This window comes from Amblyomma americanum, chromosome 8 (assembly GCF_052857255.1).
Source record: "Amblyomma americanum isolate KBUSLIRL-KWMA chromosome 8, ASM5285725v1, whole genome shotgun sequence".
Taxonomy (NCBI): Eukaryota; Metazoa; Arthropoda; class Arachnida; order Ixodida; family Ixodidae; genus Amblyomma; species Amblyomma americanum.
Window position 1 is genome coordinate 36,141,044 of NC_135504.1, and position 15,741 is coordinate 36,156,784.

At 44.3% G+C, this 15,741-nt stretch overlaps 2 protein-coding genes across 2 annotated transcripts in view; one reads left to right on the top strand and one right to left on the bottom strand.

The window, feature by feature from the left end:
• LOC144102306 (lysosomal alpha-glucosidase-like) overlaps positions 1-4,089 on the top strand; it is a 43,232-nt gene extending 39,143 nt beyond the window's left edge. Inside the window, exons 19-21 of the mRNA XM_077635610.1 lie at positions 393-442; positions 2,782-2,922; positions 3,832-4,089. Coding sequence (XP_077491736.1) covers positions 393-442; positions 2,782-2,922; positions 3,832-3,945 — 305 coding nt within the window. The 3' untranslated portion in view covers positions 3,946-4,089. The remainder of the gene's footprint in view (positions 1-392; positions 443-2,781; positions 2,923-3,831) is intronic.
• Positions 4,090-5,033: 944 nt separating this feature from the next.
• The window catches only part of LOC144101348 (lysosomal alpha-glucosidase-like), a 29,267-nt gene continuing 18,559 nt past the window's right edge, over positions 5,034-15,741 (bottom strand). Inside the window, exons 11-15 of the mRNA XM_077634457.1 lie at positions 15,272-15,438; positions 10,149-10,237; positions 9,097-9,146; positions 5,956-6,093; positions 5,034-5,112 (exon numbers count right to left, since the gene is read on the bottom strand). Of these exons, the coding sequence (XP_077490583.1) occupies positions 5,041-5,112; positions 5,956-6,093; positions 9,097-9,146; positions 10,149-10,237; positions 15,272-15,438 (516 nt within the window). The 3' untranslated portion in view covers positions 5,034-5,040. The remainder of the gene's footprint in view (positions 5,113-5,955; positions 6,094-9,096; positions 9,147-10,148; positions 10,238-15,271; positions 15,439-15,741) is intronic.

The following is a 15,741-nucleotide window of genomic DNA, read 5'->3' on the forward strand; positions in this document are numbered from 1 at the left end:
ACGGGCGGGACGCGTTAACGCAATCGCACCAAACCCATTATGGCTGGAGCTTTAGCGTCCCTCAAATTTTTGTGCATTGGTGATACTTCAAATGTGGGTGTTAGTAGTGAGGTGTATAAAGGCGCAAAGAGGAGTGTGGTGTATTACTCCGTGCATAGCCTTTTACATATCAATATTTTGGGAGCCGCTAAGCTCCCAATCCTTGGATGGTGGGGAGAAGCCTTGTCCTCATACTGACAGGCCTTTGAAGCTTCAGAGGTGCTGAAAATGTCTGGCTAAACGTCAATAGCCACGGCCTCGCGCATATTGACTAATGCTTTATTTATAACAAATCGTAGTAGAATGTACTTATAACCAGGTGCTTCTGTGCGTCTGTTTCCGATTTGGCCCAGGCTCCTACGAGAATGGAGCCTATGGGCTCGCCGACGTCATCTTCCACAAGGTGAGCTGCTTATTTCGATATACTGTGGATGGCCTTTCGATACTGATACTTTTTACGCGTACTCTGTGCAGTCTTCGCTGTCGCATCAGTACTCAAATGTGCAACAAAAGTAGGCAGTTGAAAAGGAGGCGTCCTTCTCAGGGGGATACTTTTCTAAAAAGCCGCCAGGTGGCGGCGTGTTTAATTACCCAGCTCCATGGGAAACCCGCTAGCTTGCAAGGCGTAGTGAGAAACTTGGCGAAGCGCCTTATCTGATTATTAAATAACTGCGCATTCAAAAAATGTTGCCGTTAGACACTACGGCATTTAGATTGGCTTAATTTATAAGAAACAATATGCTTAACTCGGCCTTCACACATTGGGAAGCTATTGTGTCGGACCGCGTCAGCCCTGATCGTTTTCAAGCTACACGGAGATCTCTCGTGCCATGCCGCTAATGCCTGTTTTTGTCGTTTATAGGGTTTTGTTGAGGTTCGATGAATTATAATACTCGTGCCAGAAAGCCAACATCAAGACTGCACTCTGCGGACACCAGAATGAGCAACTTGCTTTAGCCCTAAGAGTCTTATTGCCAGGGTGCTTTGTGAATTTTGCCGCTTTAATAAGCCCGCCGAAAAAGTCAGTGCACGTTAAAGAACCCCAGGTGGTCAAAATAATTTCGGAGCCCTCCACTACGGCGTCGCTCATAGCCTGAGTAGCTTTGGGACGTTAAACACCCATGAACCATAAACCATCTTCATTTCATATTTGCATTTACTGTCGATGAAGATATAGCTTGAAATTTTTGTTTTCAGCCTCAAACCAGCTGCGCGAAATAATGACGTATGCTTTATTTCCCATATCCGGTATTTTTTTCGCATACGCTACCATTCTTTAAAGCTTGTACTCTAATACATGATGTGTAAAGAGCTATTTAAAACAGACTTCGCCATTTGGTGACCAGACTTCAAAACGCCCCTGTGCGCCAACTACTGCGCCTATTCAAGAAAAATATCGCACACAAACCAGATTATTATGGCCCACGCTTTTTAAGTAGTACTTATCATCGGCACTTGCCTGGATTGTCCACAACTAATGTGGTTTATTAATTATCTGCGCTTAGCTGATGATCTGCTGTTAGCTGCGAGCACAGTGTTAGAGAAGAAAACTAAGTCGCTTATAAAACAGGCAGCGCATACTGCCGTACGGAGAAAGTACTTACGGCCTGACTTGATGATGATTATAATTTTTATGGCTCCAGGGCATCTATGGCCAAAGACCGCCATGGCACAAGGTATTTTCGTCTTCTCAAGGTGGGGTCAAATACCCATTTCCCGAGTATTTCACCCTAAATAAGCCGACCATCAGACCAGGTGAAAGCTAAAGCCCATTGCATCACCGTTGGGTACCCGGAGGAACTGGGGTCGAACCCCGCACCTCCCGCATGCGAGGCAGATGCTCAACCACATGGCCACCGCTGCGGTCACTGCCCGACTTGGCGGCTGGGTGAGTTTCGCGGTTACTTTAAATATATGTCACCGTTTCGCGCTATTTTTAAGCAAGAACAGCAATACCTCCTCCTTGTGACTTCAAATTCAACGAACAGACAAAACGACATCTCTAAAGGATGAGCGAGAAAATCGCCCATCGAACGAACCGGAGCCCTGGTTGATCTTTCGTCTGGTAGGTGGCGTAGCCTTTTGGCTGAGCTACTAGGGTGGCCCCTTCTGAAGCTGAAATCATAGTCGACCGCAGTTGCTGAATGACTATGGAGAATTGGGGCAAACGCCGATGTTAAAATAATTCTCAAAGAACGTAGACCATATCATGCTGCTTTGTGTGCAATGTTTGCGCCCTAATGGGTAGGCAGTTTTGCTAGAAGAATTTTTTGCAGTCTGGCTGCTAAATATGCAAGTCTCTGTATACTTATATGGTCTCGCCAGGATGTTTGACGGTGGTATGCAGAAAATTCACTTAACAAAACACGTTGTGGGGCTAGTTGGTGAAGCATATTTTTTTTTCGAAGTTCTTTATAGCGCTACAAAACACAAGGACACAGGAAGAAGTACACAGGACCAGCGGCCGTCCTGTGTACTTCTTCCTGTGTCCTTGTGTTTTGTAGCGCTATAAAGAACTTCGAAAAAAGTATGCAGAAAAGAGCTAGATAAATGTTTTAAACAGGATGTCATTCCTTACTCCTTTGGCTTTTTTAGGCCGACTAGACCTTTCACGTCATGACGCGTGAAGCCAAGCATGAAACGTCAAACAATCTTCTATTCCGAGGGCAAGCCACCTTGCCAATCCTGCACGCTTAAAAGTGAGAATTTATGCAACTGCTTAATTTATTTCCCCAACTGCAGGACACCCTGGTTGTGGTGCCCCGTCACACCGGCTTCGCGTGCGGTGTCGTTCGAGAGCTGCGCTTCGTCGGCCTGCGCTCGGGTCCAGAACTGACCACTCTGGACGGCGTTCCTCTTCATTTTACAACGCACGGAAACCAGGTGCGCGACGGTTCATGACCACTCTGAGAACCACCTTGGCTTGAACAATCGTCATTCGCCGTCCGAACAAAATGAAAATCGATTGTGGCCCTAGCGTGATGTGGCCCTAGAGTAGCATGATGTGGCCCTAGCGTAGCCGTGTACCACCGCTCCGCCTATGCAGTGCAGAAGAGGAATCCCAACTGTTGGAATAGAGAACTACAACCCTACTGAAAAATGTATATAGGTTTGAACGGGTCAGCAAATAGGATTATGGCACATTTGGTTTGGCTTTATAGGATGGACGTCCCAAAGCGGCTCAGTCTATGACGGACACCGTAGTGGAGGGCTCCGGATAATTTCGACCACCTGGGGTTCTTAGCGTGCACTAACAATGCAGAGTACACGGAATTTTCACATTTTCCTCCATCGAAGAGCTACCGTAGTGGGCGGGTTCGAACCCACAACTTGCATGCACTGTGTGATGTAAGTGCATGGCAATTAACCACGGGTAATGGTAGTTATATGGAGCCCTCCACTAAGGAGTCACTCAAAGGCTGAATCGCTTTGGAAGCTTCATCCTGTAATGTTAAACGAAATGTGCCATAATCCTATTTGTCTCCTGTTCAAACCTGAACACATTTTTCAATAGGGAATCCTGTTCAAACGTTTTAGGGGCACGTACTACATCCTGAAGTCTGCCTTTATCGACAGGGTTCTGCGTTGTAGCCACATACAGCATTCTCGCCAGACACTGAGCTGTTATGAGCTGTTAAAGGCCGCTCATGGAGGAGGCACACATTAGCCATGATGTTGGCAGCCACTACATAACGCCCAGAAATACAGCCTCGACCCGCTTACTGAACAGACCCCCGGTGCTGTCAACGTTATAGTTTTCCCTCTCACTCCAGTGCTGTTTCTTCTGCCCAGACCGTGATCTCCAATCTGGCGCTGCCTCTGAACGAGACCAGTGTGCTCCGGTTTCAGCTGAAGAACCTGCAGACTGCTCTCGCGCCTGGTACGAGAAACAGCACCGGATTGTAGCAACGTTGTCGCATTCACCGGAGTTGAGCGACAGATTCCAAAAACCGGTGTTCGATTAATAAACTTCTCTTGGTGTACTTAAAGAAGCGAGAAACGGCACACGAATAAGTGTTCATTAAAAGATGTGTTGGCTGCTGTAATATCCTCCGCTTTATGAAGCCCTTCGTCAAGTGAATAAAAAAGTCACAGATTTTTCATTGTGCCAAAAGCCGATTAAGTTATCAGAAGACATTTATACTGTATAGGGGCCGGCAGAAAGTTGCGTGGGTGGACGAGATTATGAAGTTTACGAACCCGTTTAAATGGAGAGATACGGAACAGACCTTTGACCTGCAGTGGGCGTATTTAGGCTGATAATGGTGCGTAGGAGACGTCATACTTGGCCAAAGTCCTCGATATTGTAGAGTTTAACTTGGAGCCCTTTCTTTAGTTTTAGGTGAAATGGGCGTTTTTGAATACGTGTTCTCAGTTGTCACGTGATTCAAATACACTTATCAAGTATGGACCCTACAGGGGGTGGTTTCAGGCAGCTTGGGACAGACTAAACATGGAACAGGGAACTGTTTTTGTGAGTTTTCATCGGGAGCTGAGCTATACATGCATTTTTCTTACCTGCTTACCAGCTCGGACAAACTGCTTAGAAGCAAAGGTGTTTTTTTACTATGTTTTGTTTGCGTGCTTCTGACATAGGCTTCTAATGTCCCATGTTTTGAGGCGAGAGGCCTGTGGAGGCTTTTGTTTCATTTCGACCCCTCTTAAGTTTGGCATTTCATTTATCTTTTTAACAGGCTTAGTTTTCAAAGCTGTTGCTAGAACAACAAAAATAATTCAACCTTGAAACAACACGTTTTGTACAAATATAAAACATACATAACATGTCGCAGTGATAAAACATACATAACATGTCGCAGTGTTGTGTTACGCCTTCTGATTGTGCGTTGCATACGTTGCTAGCGTTAAGCGGCCACGTTACAGCTACATCCGCTTGTAAGATTTCCGGTTCGCTTTCTAAACATAAAGTTTATTATACTGGCTCCTTACAACAAAACTTCCTACAGAAGACATTTCGAGGCGGTGGCCGCGTACACTGTTTTATTACCCATGCCTCGCCAGGGTAATAGCAAATGGCTTGCGCAGCTTGTGGCCAATGTCGAAAATGTAAAGCGTCTGCAACATAGAAACGGACACAACAGTGAAAATTTAATATGGCGTATACCGCAGCTGCTTTGTAAGGATATAGAATCGGCTGTACAACCTTTTATCAAGCAAGCACGGTGAATGGTTGTCGTTAGCCTCTCGGGTCTGCGCGGCTATTCGGGGTGGTATTATTTAGTTTATTTAGGGTGAGTGCCGTGCCAAAGCTTGTGGGAGAGTATTAGAATAGAAGAGTACTCAATTCATCTTGGAACCGGCAACCTACTGATAGGCATGAGCAAGAACTACAAAACAAAATTTCAAACAACGTATTAAGAGAAAGCCAATAACCTAGGCTTACGTGCGAATCGTATAAGCTCACTCAGCTTAAGCACCGTGAACATTTAGGAGTTGCATTTCTTGCTTATAAAATTTTTTAATCATCCTTAAGCTTGACACATGTCAAAATGCACAATAAGTCCTAAAATTTTCAACTTGTTATCGCTACAGACTTGTAATTGTTGAAAGTGAGCGTTGCAGACAAGTTGCGAAAAAATGCAGAGTGGGTTAGGTTAGGGTAGGTCAGGTTAGGGAAGACTGGGACCAGGTCGTGTTTCGTAAGGTTTCTTTAGGTTAGGTTAAGTCCGGCCTAGCTAAGTACGGTTAGGCTATAGGTTTGGCCAGGTTAGCCTGGGCTATCTAATGTGATTAGGTTTCAGTACACTATGTTACGTTGCAATGGGGTAGGTGAGGTCAGGTTATTTAAGCTTAGGTTAGGTAAGCCTAGATTATGTTACACCACGTTAGGATCCGCTAATCCACTTTAAGTCAGGCTGTAGCAGGTTAAGAGGAGCTACGTAAGGTTAGCCCAGGCACCTTGTGGGCGAAGGCGAACTTGAGCGGCCTATCGTTGAGTAAAACGCGCGATGGGGCGGGACCGGTGATGCCGAACACTGTGGCCGCCCGGAGTGTGGCTGCCCACTTGCAGACCGAGCAGTGGCCCGTGAGGATGCCCTGCGAAGATCAGTGACAGTTTCTCTTTCAGGAGTTGGCCGCTGTGGACTGTGGGATGATGCGCTCCAAAAACGTTCCATGTTTCTTTTTACTCGTTGTATCGCTCAAAAATGTAGTCTTGATCAATAGTCTTAAGACCAAAGGCCTTTCGATTTAGCCGCATAACAGAGCCATTACGGCACTGCTCAAAAATTGGCGGTGGTTTAGCTCTGGTTAAACCAGGAGTGACGCGATAGGTACAGCTGGCCGAGTGGAACTCGGTCACGTGACCAACCACGTGACGAACCACGTGATCACCCACGGCGCCGCACTGCCGGCAGCTGATCCGCACCACGTGACCAACCACGTGACAGCGTGGCGGCACAGCCACAGGGTGGCGGCGCCGCCACGCTGAAGGCTCGAAATGTTACCGTAATGTAGCTATCGCTACAAAAACCGAATTACCTTGAAATGCTAGTAGAAGGTTCCTTCTTGCGATAGAGAAGCTTCCTGCTCGACTTGCACTTTGAATGATCCGCTACACGGAGCATTCTAGGAACATTCATTTCGCTGCAGCCGAGCGCTCTGTCCTTAAGACTTTTGACCAAGACTACGTGCAACTTTTAGGAAAAGTAGCGAAACGCTAGTATTATGTCCGGTAATTACAGAACAGAGTCAGAACATACAAAGCGGGAATGAAATAGAACTTTACTGCGGCGCTGCATTATAGGCGCCGAGTATATCCTGCGCCAGGGTTACCAAAGAGAACTTGTCCGTCAGCTAGTCTTAGGCAGCCAGGCCCACCGCGCTGGAGAACAGGGTTGCGGGTAACGGAGAGAATAAAAAAAATTGGCGGTTGTTTAGCTGTGGTTAAACCTGGAGTGACGCGATAGCTACAGCTGGCCGAGTGGAACTTGGTCACGTGACGAACCACATTATCAGCCACGGCGCCGAGCCGCCAGCAGCTGCTCCGCACCACGTGACCAACCACGTGACAGCGTGGCGGCGCCGCCACGGTGAAGGCTCGAAATGCTACTGTAATGAAGCTATCGCTACAAAATCTCAGCAGAGCAGAAGATAGAGTAATGTTCTAGAATAACACGGGTCTCAGGTCTATGGAGCCGATAAAGAAAAGAACAGGCAGGTGTGAATTTTGCTAACAGACTACGTGAAGAAACAAATTTATAGCACTGAATCTAAACTAGACAGGTATAGAACAGCAAAACAGAAAAAGAACTTTTGAATTCTGTTTTCACAGAATAGGATTATAAACACACAAGACTACAATAAATTTTTCCTTGGAGCATGAGAAGCGAGCGAGCGTAAATTCCTTGATTTGCGCAATGCACAACAGAAGGAAAAAAAAATGAAGTGGTTGTGATCCTGAATGGAATAAAATTGCCGAAGAAAAATACTCTGAGATAGAAACGAATTGTCAACATTGATGTTCCAACAAATGAAACAAATTATGTCTGTGGGATCAGCTGAAAGTGACGTTTATTGAGTAGCTTGTATGTATTAGTGTACAAAAATATCAAACGCAAATTACTTGCAAAAAAAAGCATAGCAAAGGCAGGACTGGCGCAAAGACATGTCAGAGACGTACGCTGATATGTCACAGTAGGATTGTTTCGAGAGACTGCTAGAAAGTGTTGTGCGCCATCTATCCAGCATTCACTATATTAATTTGTAATTAGGGCCATCGACAGGGCTCGATCTCAGACTGAACCAAATGCCAATTCCAGGTGTTTACAGTGGCAAATCTCCTAAATGTACTCTTGAAAGTTCGGCACTTATATAACTAACATTCCTGGACAAAAGGCATTTTGAAGGGAGCGTTTACGAGCGCAATTTTTTTTCATATTTTGCAAGATTTTAGTAAAACAGTCAATTTATCCGCATATCTCCGGCTGGCAGGCTTGGATTTTTTTCCTATTCACGTTTTTGCCATCGTAAAAAGATTTCCCCGCTGGTTTTCTATGACAGTCTTAACTGTTGATGCGATCGATGGAAACAATTTAAAAGAAAGATTTTAGTACGTATCGGAAGAATGGACCATTACCTTGACTACTTCCATAACAGTACCTTACAATTTTTTATTATTCAAAATTTTTATTTAAGAATGCTGGATATAAAATAAAATGAGGAATAGTTTCTCGACGCCTCAATGAAAACCATTGTACTATTAGAATGCGACAGATTTATGCGTCAATTCGGCCGATCGCGGGTGGTCATATCGTACTTGGGACTCAATTCGACCCTACTTTTCAGGCTTCAAAAAGGTGCTGTGGCAGGTTATAAAGCCCTCTTCAGGACTACAGTTATCGAATTTGGGCACATGGTACCGCGTAGCGCAGGGAGGAACATAGTATGAGCATTAACAACGCCACAGTGTTAAATGAAACGCTGTGCAGACGTAGAAGCAAAACAAGTGCTAGCGTGCGCTAGCTCCATTTTTATATATTTTTTGTAGTGTGCTAAGAGTTGAATCAACTCAGTGAGCAGCAACAGACAAAGAAAGCTCTGCGTTCGCACGATACTCTCGATGTCATAAAAAAAAAATAAGTGGTAGGGTCTTAACTTACATCAATCGAGTAGACGTGCAAAAGCATGTGTTTAACCTGATTGGCTCATGGTTTTGCCATGCTGGATCGTCGGCACGTCTGGCTACGATATTAGACTCAGGTTCAAGCTCTGGTCGAGGTTAAGCTGATCTGATGTCTTCGCTCCGCAGATGGAAGTTGATGAGGACGAGGATGGGCAGTGCATAGCGCGAGTGTGTGTTGCAGTTTAACACGAGGCGCGATCGGCTGCGGAGATAGCATATAGTGCTCTCTTGCAGTGGCCAGCTAAGCTGATCTCTTCGTGCCGCCGCTGTTTCGACACCTGCTCTAGTTTCTGCATAAGCCAAGGTCACCGTCAGGGTCAAGCTTCACACAAAATAGGTGAGCTGGTTAGACCTCGTAAAGTAGTGATTTAACAATAAAAATTTCACTTCGGCGTCAGTATATTCGTTGAGCTTACCTTCATGTAGGAGAAGTGGATGAGGGAGTAGCTACCAGAGACGAAAGTGCCTGCATGCAAGAGGAATAGTAGCAGAAGCACAGCGTTATGTTGGGCACAGAAGCAAAACTAAAGAAAAAATTGTGAAATGCTAAAAATGGAGAGTGAACACTGCATGCAGATCATCTCCACACCAACCAAGTGAGTAGTAGCCAGCCAAGGGACACCCTTGGATAATTAGAACCCTATTATCCCTAGGAGCTTGAGACCCCGAGAGAGTCGGCCTAGTCTAAGCCTAGTAAAAGTTCAGCGAGGTTTACAGCCGCAAGCTGCCGATGACATTGTTAAGAACGTACAGCACATCAGTCAGTCGGTTTCGCTTCACTAAGTGAAGAGAGGGGGCATGATCACATGACACAGCAGACGGACATCTAGCATTTCGCCTGAATTTCGATGGAGGCGAAATTCTAGAGGCCCGTGTGCTATGCGATGTCAGTGCACGTTATGGAACCCCGGGTGGTCGAAATTTTCGGAGACCTCCACTACGGCGTCCCCATAGCCTTAGTCGCTTCAGGACGTTAAACCCCCTTAAACCATACAACCACAGCAAAAAAAAAATAAAATATTCGGCTGTTAGCTTTTAGCATATCACTATGTGCGCTTAGCGGAAACGGAATCGAATAAGTCTCCCACGAACACCTTATTCCATTTTGAGTTCCAGGTACAGTTTTGTTTGGGTTAGCTCGTTGTTATGTACCTATGGAAGGATATGCGAAGCTGCTGTTTGCGATGCCAACGAGATCATGTGCAGGCACTGCATAGTTACGACAGACACAGTTGTAGGTAGGGGCAACGTTCCTAAATTGTGCCTGTCGTAACTATGCCGCGCCCGCAAATCCTCTCATTGGCAATGGGATGCAAACAGCGGCTTTGATATGTTTAGCGGAAGTTAAATCACTTCCGGTACGGTGATGTCACTTCCCTCGAGCCAATGTAAATGCTCCCGTCTGGTGACGTTACTCACAAGGGTGATCTCCAAGGTAAGTTCTTTAGGTTTTCTCTCGGCAACTCACCTGTCATCACCCCGTCGTCACTGATCAGTTCGCCGTAGGCGTAGTCGGAGCTGTCCGGAGACACTATGATGTGAATGCTGCTGGTCGAACTGCAAAGTGTGGAAGTCAATCAATCAATCAATCAATCAATCAATCAATCAATCAATCAATCAATCAATCAATCAATCAATCAATTGATTGATTGATTGCCCACCTAGGCAACAATGACAGGACTGCAATGATTTAAAGTTGCACTCTGAAACTCGGCACGGTACAAGAAAATAGCAGAAATCAACATGTAAAAACGCCGCGGCGGTCGAATTTTAATGAAGGCGAAATTCTAGAGGCCCGTGTACTGTGCGATGCCAGTGCACGTTAAAGAACCCCAGGTGATCGAAATTCCCGGAGCCCTTCACTACGGCGTCTCTCATAGCCTGAGTCGCTTTTGGACGTTAAAATACCATAAAACCAAACCAATCAACATGTAAAAAACAAAGGAGAAGCAGTCTATTGATAACTAAGGTTCGGTTCTATCTTTTCGCGTTTTTCTACAGGGAGAGTTCGGTTTAGTGATCTTTATCGCATATAATAATACGCGTTTTCATACTTAGCAGGCGCGATGCCTAAACTAGTGCCGGTGTTTTCACCGGCTATGTTTGTGCCAATTTTGTTGCCAGATGTTCTGAGCAAAGACCTGAAAAGTTTACTGCATACGTCATACATAACCTCGTTAAATTAGTAGTTTACAGTGAGGACAGTGTTGAGTGCTGTGTGAAGGATTATTTTTCATTCCCTCCTGTGCTCGATGCTATCCACACTATGCCGTTCAAACACTACAAAATTAGCATAAAAAACGGGACGCAAAGAACTGTGCAGACAGCACGACGCTTAAGTTGTCTTGTGTTGTGTACGTCGCGATTTCGCACTAATGTCATAGTCATTAAAAAGCACCTAGGTAAACTTCATGCACTGACCCTTCAAAAAATCTCAGCGGAATACATTTTCTGCTGGAAAGCGATAGTATTTCGCCATGCTAGCGTGCTGGTTGGGTATGCATCGCTACTCTTTCCTGCAGAGTATTGATTGCTGTATCTTGCAGCTGGCCCCACCATCGTCCTCTTCTTTAAGAATCATAAACAGCGTCATCACCGTCTAACAGATTAAATTCACTGCATAACAAATGCTTCTTTACTTTAATTACCCGGGTGGTACGCCCTCGGCAGTCCCATTATTCAAGCAAGTTTAACAATATCATGTCTTCTCCACCTCACTTGACTTGACCTGGCCTGTCTTCTTCACAGACCCAAGCTACGTTTCCTACTTTATGGTTTGCAGAAAGTTTTGGTTACCGATAATAGTTGTATCCTCAGCTCACTACAAAAGTTACTCCAGTCGACCTCCTCCTATTAACATATCTTCAGCTTAATTTTGCTCTAACCCTATAGCTGCCATCCCTTTGTCTTAAATTATTTATTTATTTATTTATTTATTTATTTATTTATTTATTTATTTCGAAGATACTGCCAGCCTTATTTGAGGCCTTAGGCAGGAGTGGGAAATAAGATAGAAACAAACATAACACAGCATAAAAAGCACTGCAAAGCAATTTTAGCACAGTTTTCGCATAACAAAGTAAAAAAAAATGCAGGCACATGAATGCTGTGGTAGGGAAAATCACAGCAAATAAATAAAACAGGTTATACTTCATCTGTTTCCAATAAAAGATTTACATACCTATGTTTTTCTTTAGCGCGCTGCAGAATGACTCGGCCGATCGACTTGCCACTGTGTTTGGAGACAGCAAGTTCCAATCTCGGATCGATCGTGGGAAATATGAATTTTTGAAACCATTGGTTTTACTAGAATATTCCTTTAATTTTTTTTGAGTGATGCGATCGCGTTGGGCGTCTAGTGACTGGTTCAATGTACTTATTCTTTTCTACTCCTAGTTTGTCATGGTACAGTAAATACATGATCTTCAACCTTTCCCGATAGCGTCTGATTCGTAGTGGGTCTAAGCCAGCCTGTTTAACAAGTATGCTTGGTGAAGTGCGCCAGCTATAGGAACTGAATATAAATCTTCCCGATTTTCTTTGGATGCTCTCCAACTTATTGATATTTTGCTGGGTCCATGGATCCCACACAATACAGCAATATTCAAGGATTGGTCTAATGTTGGTTTTATACGCTAGAAGTTTTATTTCTTGTGTTGACTGTCGCAAACATCTCCTCAGATATCTCAGTTTCTTCATGGACTTTTTTGTGATGTAGGTTACGTGTTCATTCCATCTGACGTCGGATGTCAGAATTACACCTAAGTATTTGGAACTTAGTACAGAAGAGAGAACCTGTCCATTGATGCAGTATTTAAAGGGTAATGGTTGCCGTTTTTTGTGACTGTCATTGCTACTGTTTTCTTTGTATTTATCTTCATTTGCCATGTCAAGCACCATGTTTCGATAGCGGTAAGTGAAGAATTTAATACGGCCTGGTCACTTGGGCTGTTAATTTCATTATAAAGGATACAGTCGTCTGCAAACAACCTGATTTTCACCGGTATATTCGTTACCATGTCGTTAATAAAGAAAAGAAAAAATAACGGGCCGAGAACAGATCCCTGTGGGATGCCGGAACGAACAAGTGCCGGCCTTGAACACATTCCATCAATGAACACGCTTTGTTTCCTTGATGAAAGATATGCCTCTATCCATTGTAGCAGTGAGTAATTTTTAATATCGGTTTTAATTTTAGAAGCAACTTTTGGTGACACACGCGGTCAAATGCCTTTTCGAAATCTAAGAAAATCATGTCAACTTGGCCTTGCCTATCTAGAACTGCTGCGATGTCGTGAAGAATTAAGACTAGCTGCGTTGTAGTCGATAGCCCTTTACGGAACCCGTGCTGCCTATAATCTATGATGTTATTAATTTCGACAAATGTCATAATATGCTTGAAGATAATATGCTCGAATGTTTTAGCGCATGTGCAGAGTATTGAGATGGGCCTGTATGAAGTCATTATTGAGCGGTCTCCTGTTTTGGGTATTGGTGTAATCTTGGCATATTTCCAATCATTTGGTAACTCTGCTCGCGACAAGGATTTGCTAAATAGTAAACACAAGTATTTTGAACACCATCCGGCATACCTTACAAGGAAGGCGTTTGGTATGCCATCAATTCCCGGGGATTTTTTAGTATCTAAGTTAAGCAATAATGACAGAACGCCTTCTTCTGATATGCAGACATTATCGATAGGAGGACAATTAGCGGGTAGGTGGAAACTTGGTCTTATACCATCGTCCTTTGTAAACACAGGGCAAAAGAACTCATTAAATGACACTGCTATCAATGCTTTATCGGTCACTGTTTCATTATTTATGCAAAAGCTGGGCAAGGGCTCCTTTTTTGAAGAGAAGTGGCGCCAAAACTTTGCCGGGGAAGAAAGGAGAAAATTCTGCATAGAAACAGTGTAGAAGTGTTTTTTGGCTTTACTGATACTGTCTTTCAACTACAAACGTAATGCGCAAAGCTTATCTGCATTAGTTGCCGAAGGGCACCTGCGATGCTGCTTTCTAATTTTTTCGGCTTTTCTTCCCAGGCGTACAATTTCTTTTGTTTTCCAGGGATTCATTTGTTGCGTTCTCTTCAGCCGCACGGGAATGAAGCGCTTGATGCACCTCAGAACAAGTTCTTTGAAAAAGCACCGCAGGTCGTCCACGCAGCATTCAGTTGATTCAGCAAGAAGGACAAAGTTGGAGAATGAACTATCTAAGGCATCTAATATGTCGACGTCACTAGCACGGAAAAAGATGGGCACCAAACGTTCTTCCTTTTTGTTTTTTGTCACATATTTGAGTTCCAAGCTTAAGCATATCATTTTGAAGTCAGATATGCCCTCAGTAACAAGTATTTTTGGATCACGCTGAAGTAGGCTACTGCTGACCAGGAAAAGATCTAATATCGAAGAAGTGTCGTTCAAGATGCGGGTTGGTTGCTTTACCAGTTGTGTTAAGCCGTGCAAAATTATTAGGTCAACAAGTGGTTCAGCTGCCCCAGACAGGGGATCGGGAAATGGGCCGTCCCAGCAAATAGAAGGAATATTGAAGTCGCCGCCAAGTAACATGTTTGAAGAAAGACTTTTGGTAGAACATAGAAATTCGTTTAGTTCATCAAAAAACGTACTATCACTATTTGGGGGCCTGTAGAATCCGCCTACGATGAAGTTTAATTCTTTTAGATGTACTTTCGCGATAACACATTCAATCGCAGGTATGTCAGGTAGACGTGTTACATTTAGCGCTTCTTGAAATATAATTGCCACACCACCCCTTCGGGAATTCCTGTTTTTTCGAAACATACTGTAACCTGGCGGTGTAATCTCGTCGTCGCGAATGCTAGAGTTTAACCAAGTTTCTGTTACAATTATTATGTGCGGTTTGTACGCTGATACTATGCTCTCCAGGTCTTCGGATTTATTTATTATCCCTTTATATCCCTGATTTATGATACCTCATCCCTGATTTATTTATGCCATCCCTTTGTCTTAAATGGTTGCTCAAACTACTTTGCGTTGAACAGTTAAGGAGAGCATGGTGTAGCAAGAGACAAAATTTTAACGTATAGAAACACATGGTACCATAGGAACAGTGCCCTTGAAATAAGAAAGGTTAAAACGTAAAAGAAATAGGCTCAGCTGACACCTTGGTTTGGGATAGTTGTTTAATCGTGAAATATCTTTTCATGTTTCTTTTCTGTGTCCTATTCCTCGGTTGCACCATGTTCACTATAAGAATGAACCAATCAAGCCAAATAGCTATTTGTGGGTTGCGTAGTCCGCTGAGGAGTAGAAATATTGCAGGCACTGCGCGGTAGCAAGTGGGCACAAAGATGGCAGCAGAAATCAAAGTGAGCAAGAGTCGAGGAGTAGCCGCAATCTGCTAGCCAACGTTTCCACACAAGGTGTTGTCTACCCAGATGTAGACAAAGGCTCTATTTGAAACATTGACTAGTGCACTCAAGCTCACCCTAAAACTTTGCTCTTTGTTTTACGTTGGATGGGCTACAGTTGTTACGGGATGTCACCAAGTGTATACCATCTCGTAACACTGCAGTCCTTGACCGGAGGAGGCGCCAAGGTGGCCGTACCGGTTTAGCGCTCTTCCGGGGATGATGGTACCACCGCGTGTGAACATGGCGGCAGTGGCGTTGGGGGATGGTACGAACATCGCTTGGCCTGTGCTGTCGATGCGGTGGCTGTTGTACCAGTCGTACCAGCGCCCGGAGGGGAAGTAAACCTCCACCAGATGTGCTCCCTGCATTGTCAGAAGCTCGAAGAGGTTAATAAAATGGTTAGGGAATAGCAAAAACAGAAAGTGTTTGCGGCATGCCGCGTAACTTAACAGAGTATAAGTTTAATACAGACACCTTTCGTTATTCATTTTTTCCGCAAGCGATCAGGGAATGGAATATGTTACCTGGAAATGTTGCGGCATGCCGCGTAACTTAACAGAGTATAAGTTTAATACTGACACCTTTCGTTATTCATTTTTTCCGCAAGCGATCAGGAAATGGAATATGTTACCTGGAAATGTTGCGGCATGCCGCGTAACTTAACA